Here is a 6906-nt window from a genome sequence, read left to right on the forward strand (position 1 = left end):
ATGTGGTTGTAGACCGGAGGATCACAGAAAGGTTAGGCTCCAGGGTGCCTTTGTGGTATGGTCTGGTCCAATCCCACTTCTCAAAGCACTGCCAATTAGAACAGGTCATTCAGGACTACAGAATGACAGAACTGTAGAATGGTTTGGATCAGAAGGAACTTTTGAAGACCATCTAGTTTCAAATGCCCTGCCATGGGCAGGAATGTGCCACCCACTAGATCAGGTCACTCGGGACCCCACCCAGCCTGGCCTCGAACACTACCAGGGACGGCGATGTCATCAGCTTTCGAGTTACCTCCAGAGGCAGAGACACCACAACCTCTCTGGGCAAACCCGTGCCGCCAGCACTTGACCACCCCCACAAGACGAGGACAATTTTCATTTAAATAATTTCAGGAGGCTCTCGCTGCAAGGGCAAAGCCGGCCGGTCCCCGGAGATCAGCGGGAGTTCAGCGGGCCACCGGGGCCGCAGGGCCGTGCGCGGCGGTGCCTCGGGGGGCGGAGGAGCGGGGCGGGGGCGCCCGCCCCCTTTTCCCCCCTCACGGCCTCCCACGCGCGCACCTGCGCAGGCGCGCGGGCACGAGGCGCGCCCCCGCCCCCTCACGCCCTCACTCCTCGCTCGCACCCCGGCACACGCACACGCCCTGCGCGCGCGCGCGCGGGGGGCGCGCACCTGCGCTGCGCCCTCGGCCCCCCGCCCCGCGCGCGGCGCCGGCCCCGCTGGCGCCTGGAAGGGACCGCGGCGACCCCTCCGTGCCTCCTTCCTTCATCCATCCTTCCTCCGAGCCGCCGGGGGACAGCCCAGGTGATCCGCCGCTGGGGGTGCGTGGGGGATATGTGTGTTTGTGTGTGTGTGCGCGCGCGGTGTCCGCGTCGAGTTTGTAAGTTCTCGGAGGACATCGCCCTACTCTTCCCCCAGCCCGGGCGGGGTTTCCTCACTGGGGGTCGGTGAAAGATACTCCGCCTCCCCTCCTCCTTCCTCATCCTGTCCGCTCCCTCCGTGACCAATATAATCAATCCCGCGTTGGAATCGCGGCTGCAGGATAGCGGGGTTTACGCCGCCCCGCAGCCGGCCCCCACCCCAAATTGCGGCGCTTGGAGGGGGTTTAGGTGCTCTGTGGGTTGCGTCCCGTGCCCGCGCCTGCCTCCCCGTGCAGGTTACCCTAAGGATCACTCAGCCTCCGTGCATCGGTCCCTTGGAGGATAATCTCGGGCAGTTTTAAATATCCTCCCCCCTCCCCCGTTTTTGTTTTTATTTTCTATTGTCACATTTATGTAACAAGTGCCTGCCTGCACATCAGGCTGGTGTTGCTGTCTAGGGCGTTGCATGCTCCGGGGGGGGTGATGTGTGCAGTGCTGTGGCTGAACATTAAAAATAATGTCTTTCTGTTGAAGAAGACAGGGGTTAAAATGAATGAAGATCTGAAGGTTAATTTGAGCTGGCTGCCTCAGGATCATGTAGAAGCCAGCTCTACAGAGAATGCCTCAGCTGCAGGCTCCTCCCTGGTTCCTGCCGTAGACCCTGAGCCAGAGCTTTTGGTAAACCCCTGGGACATTGTCTTGTGTACTTCAGGGACCCTTATCTCCTGCGAAAATGCCATTGTGGTCCTGATCATTTTCCATAATCCCAGTCTTCGCGCCCCCATGTTCCTCCTGATAGGCAGCCTGGCACTGGCAGATCTCTTAGCAGGCATTGGATTGATCATCAATTTTGTTTTTGCCTACCTTCTGCAGTCAGAAGCTACGAAACTGGTTACGATTGGACTGATTGTTGCCTCTTTCTCAGCATCTGTTGGCAGCTTGCTGGCTATCACTGTTGATCGGTACCTCTCCCTGTATTATGCTCTGACTTACAATTCAGAGAGGACTGTTACTTTTACCTATGTCATGCTTATATTGCTCTGGGGAGCATCTATCTGTATTGGACTGCTGCCTGTAATGGGCTGGAACTGCCTCAGAGATGAATCCACCTGCAGTGTTATCAGACCACTCACTAAAAATAATGCAGCTGTCCTTTCGGTCTCTTTCTTGCTTATGTTTGCCCTCATGCTGCAGCTCTACATTCAGATCTGTAAAATTGTGATGCGCCATGCCCATCAGATTGCCTTGCAACACCATTTCCTGGCCACTTCCCACTATGTGACCACCCGAAAAGGAGTATCTACTTTGGCCATTATTTTGGGGACTTTTGCTGCTTGCTGGATGCCTTTTACGCTCTATTCTTTAATAGCAGATTACACCTATCCTTCTATATACACCTATGCCACTCTCCTGCCAGCTACCTACAATTCCATCATCAATCCTGTAATATATGCTTTTAGAAACCAGGAGATACAGAAAGCACTTTGGCTCGTCTGTTGTGGCTGTATTCCTTCTAACCTGTCTCAGAGGGCAAGATCACCCAGTGATGTCTGATTGGCAGCCACGAGGACGCTCCTTAACATGTTACTTTCCAGACATTCTGTATTTGGTTTAGATGCATTCATTAAATGGTGTGTGATGGGTTCACATAAAAACCACAGGATGGACCGACCTTTTGGTAAACAGAAAACCCCAGCGACCGAAATCAATCGAGTGGTTTAAGGAAGATTTCCAAAATCAAAATAATCAGTGTTCTTAACAGATTTTATAACGTTGCTCAGGGTCTTTTTGTCATGTTACCCAGACTTTGCCAAGTTTGCCATGATTTTACATTAAGTTTTCTAATTAAAATTAGATCAAAACAGCATACTTCTTTAAAATTGTTTATTGTTGATTTGGTTTAGTCACACTGCATGTTACAATCTGTTCTTAGGATATTTTTTCCTCTTTTATTTTTTTAAACAGAAATAAAAAATCCAACCAAGTCCTGTTACCCCATCTGTATATCATCAGAATAGTCTTCAAAATAATGGCCAATTGTACTGATTTATATGGAATTTATTGTAATAATCTCAGTGCAACAAATTTGCTCTAAGTGAGAAAGTAGTTGTGCAGCTTTCTATTTTACGTCTCAGCATGAATTAGGTTGACAATTTTTCAGTTTTTTTACCTGTTCTCTCATGTGTTCTGGCTGGATGTTAAAGCAAGAGATATGCGTTGCTTTCCTTTTCAAAAGTCAGACATACGTTTGCACTTGCCCATGGGACATTGGAACTATGCTGTTGATTTTAAAACTGATGGGGCTATCTTTGAAATTGATGAAACAATGTGGACTCTTTCAGCTATGCATTTGTAATAGACTGAAAACTAGGTTTCTCAGACAAGTTTATCTTTCCAGAAGAGTGTAAGGAATGTTTCATAAAACAACCTACAGATTGCTTGCAGCACATATTTAGCACCACATGAAATGGTTCCCCTATGTTGTTACCAAGTCAATACTATTTGTTTTCACTGTTCTCCTATGTAATTTTAAATACCAACATTTATAAATTCTCAAAGCATATCTACTTCATTATTATATGCAGCCAGAACTGCAAGATGAAACAGTCCTTTTCTGGCAGTTTCATTCTTTGCGCTGTACACGTCAGTTCACTTCATTACAGGACTTCATTATAGTTCTGGTCTAGAAAGCAGAGCTTCCTCTCATGAATGGTTAAATTTCAAACTGCTTCTGACCTTCCACTGAAGCCACATTAAAATGCACTAGAAATAGAGCATTGTTCTCTGATTTGAAGACTACCTGATTGTCAGAGTGAAAATCTTCCTGGCACTTGTCTTCATGAAACTTACGGTGTACCCTCATGTCAGCACATGGGAGTTTAGAGTACCGCTGCCATTAGTGTTGATGGGAGCTCAGAGTGTTCATGCCCTGGCATTAGCAGGAGGTTATGCTCCCTTGAATGTCAAAGTCAGCATATTGTATTGTTGCTTCAGTACCTTCCATTAAAAAAAAAAAAAAATCCAAAACTCAAGTGTAAAAATAGCAATATTACAGTTCAATGAAAATATATACCTGTGTAGTAGAGATAGTAGAGACAACTGCGCTGCTGGTCTGGATTTTTCCAAATGGAATCTGTCCTTTTCATGTGGACGTTTGGATGACTGTAGCTTTTTGTGGCAAAGTTTCTGTGATGTTAAGAATCATATGCTATACAGAAAGCTGAATCTCAAATGTGAGTTGTCTGTAAACAAGGCTCTGTAGAGATTTTTATGAGCAATAATTAATTTTAATTGCAATGCTGGGTTTAAATTCCATTGTTTATTTGGTTCAACCTTCATGATATTTGGTTCTTACTTGGTAATCTGATTTGTTTAATAATAATTGCATGGCATGGCCCAGTAGAGCTGTGAATTTGAAGCTCCCCTGGCTTCCCTGTGATTTACAGATGCTCAGCAAGTTAGACTATGACCTCTGCTCAGTGTAGGGTATTGGTGTTCTTTATCTACTTATGAATGATACTGAAACTCTAATCATTGAATTTTCTTAAAATTTTTTGTATAAGAAATACTCACTTCATAAAAATCCATGCTACACGTGTGCAGTTTGGCAAGTATGTAAACTATTGGGAAATAATGGCAGTAAAAGTCATGAGGTGAATGATGTAGAGAGGCTGAATAATGTAGGATGGCACTTTTAAAAGAAAAAAGAAGTTAAAGTCACACAAACTTTGTTCCCCCTGCTTATTCCACTATTTGTTCTTCTGTATCAAATTGCTAAAAGTATGATGAAGATGAGCAGCTACAACTGTGACCAAAATTCAGACCTGAGGGCAGCTGTTGTTTTCCTTATACAGACATATTCTCATCCTCTTGGATAACCTCACAGGCATTAGTGTTTTTCTCTAGGCAACACCTGTGTGGTAGGGAAGCCAGAGAAAAACAGCATAGAGGGAGATAATGTCATCCCCTCTTCTCATGCTGTTTCACCTCGTGTCCTTGTCATCTTCCTCACTCCACAGGCTGCTCAGTTCCACGGAGGCTCTCCAGTGTGCCGGGGGAGCCGACCTCTTCCTTGTGCCAGAGCAGAGAGATTTGTAATTGGAAGCTTCTCTCCTGAGGAGCAGAGCAAGTCAAATGGAAGAAAGAAGGATTAATTATAGCAATCCCACATAGCTGGCTCATAGGGATGTGATTTGCCCTTGTTTGAGTTGTGCATGGTTACCTTCCACCACAAACAGATGAGAAACATGATTCTGCCTCCAAAGATACTGCTGTGACCTCCAGTGAGGATTTTGCCTCTTCCAGAAGTATGTTCCAAAATTGAGGCTGTGCAGCATAGTCCAGAAAATCCTACTGAAAGTCAATGACATAGGTTTGCCTACAGCTGTCAGGGCAAGCTTTACCAGCACTGGGATGGCTGCTCCATAACACACCTCTGAACAAAATTTGGGAAATAGGGGCAGAGCTGTGGGTGCAAAGCTGCCTACCTCGCTCACTCAGAAGAATTGCTTGACAGCCAGCCACCCTTCAGACCCTGCAGAATTAAGGAACTCTCTGCTGTCCCCTCAGAATGACAGTGGAGGTCCCTGTTCTGTATGGTGAGGTGCCAGTATCCACCCAAGGTCCTGTTGAAACTGGCAGAAATCCAGCCAACTTGCAGTTTCTGATATTTTGTTGTCTCATCAAACAACAACAGTGCATAAGACATGGGGGGTTAGAGGCACCATTCTGTGTGCAGTGAAGTAGCTTTCATATCTCCATTGTAATGACAAAAGTTGGTTTTTTCTTTCCTAATATATAGTTTAGTTTAAAGAATTGAAGTTCATGTTTATTTATTAACACACTCGTCCCAAAGCCAGTAACAGGTTGTATCCTGATGGGAAAAATTTATTGTGGTCAGCTTTTTTCATACATTCATCGTCAAAGCTTAGGAGAGGATTTTTTTAATTGTCTTTTGTTTTAGCTTCTTTTTTTTCTTTTTTTTTAATCATTTCCCCCAATAGTAGTATTTCAGCAATAAAGAGAAACACGTTTTTAGCACAAGAGCAATAAAATCCTCCATGATGTGGATACTATAAACTGCTGAGTAAACTCGGAGCAATAGAGAGGAAGCAATATATACTTTAGACAAAAAAAAAATAACTTGCATAAGGACTTTCTGTAAGTCTTCCTTTGTTAAGCAGATCCTATCAGACCAATGTGAAACATTATTTCTGGTTGATTTGTTTTATAATCATTGAATTTCTGAATAGAATCACACAGCAATAACATTTTACCTTAATTCTTGGATCCTGAATTTGTGCTATTTGCTGGAAAAACTACTGCATTGGGGAGTTTTATTCTTTTCATTGTTTCATTTTAGTTGTACAGCATTCTGTTGATAAATTAGTAGTGTTCAGGATTTCTAGTTATAACTTAATCCCAAGAATACCCAAATTTGTCTTGCTCATCAGGGTGACTACAATAAACGGTGCTAGCCCTTTCTGAAGACAGCTTGAGTATGATACCAGGGAAGAAAACCCCTACCAATACCCAAGCTCTTTGGAAGCAAGCTCAAAGGACTGATATTGCTTCTGCATCTTCCTGCCATGGACACTCCGTGGCATAAGCAGTTGCATCCATTCTTTAGTGTTCAGGGATCAGCCTTGAGGCATCTTGGGGTCACTAAAACTCCTCCATGGACAGCAGCAAACCTTGGCATAGACCAGCGCTCATGCTGTCCCCAAAGAGCTATTATTGTCTTGCCTCGTTTTCTTAGGGATTTTTTAACTTTCAAAAATAAAATACACGTGGTTTTATTTCCCAAAGTCACCTGATGTGTGACTGGAAGTTGGGATAAAATAGCATTGCTACAAATCAAGCCCCTGAAGCATAACTACACACTCACTACTTTAAAAAAAAAAAAAAAAAAAAAAAGTAATTCTGTAACATTCAGAACAATGTTTTCAAAATGTTGGACCTGACTTTTATGAACAGAAAGTATATAGGGCCTGTTTTTTCTATGTACAATAAATAAATAAATAAGGCTTGGACAGGGTAGCTGCT

At 44.3% G+C, this 6906-nt stretch overlaps 1 protein-coding gene across 3 annotated transcripts; it reads left to right on the forward strand.

Moving 5' to 3' along the window:
• The first annotated feature begins 720 nt into the window (after positions 1-720).
• GPR12 (G protein-coupled receptor 12) lies at positions 721-3925 on the forward strand. Of its 3 annotated transcripts, none has more exons than XM_088051486.1 (2): positions 721-805; positions 1399-3925. In XM_088051486.1, exon 2 carries the CDS (start codon positions 1411-1413, stop codon positions 2413-2415), a length of 1005 nt encoding a protein of 334 aa, XP_087907612.1. In that variant the 5' UTR covers positions 721-805; positions 1399-1410; the 3' UTR covers positions 2416-3925. The 3 variants fall into 3 exon arrangements, with proteins under 3 accessions (XP_087907612.1, XP_087907613.1, XP_087907614.1); XM_088051487.1 differs by having other exon boundaries at positions 747-822; XM_088051488.1 differs by having other exon boundaries at positions 777-805; positions 1396-3925.
• The last annotated feature ends 2981 nt before the right edge of the window (positions 3926-6906 follow it).

This window comes from Pseudopodoces humilis, chromosome 2, assembly GCF_049639895.1.
Source record: "Pseudopodoces humilis isolate 2021_Gansu_Grassland_sample_001 chromosome 2, ASM4963989v1, whole genome shotgun sequence".
Lineage (NCBI taxonomy): Eukaryota > Metazoa > Chordata > Aves > Passeriformes > Paridae > Pseudopodoces > Pseudopodoces humilis.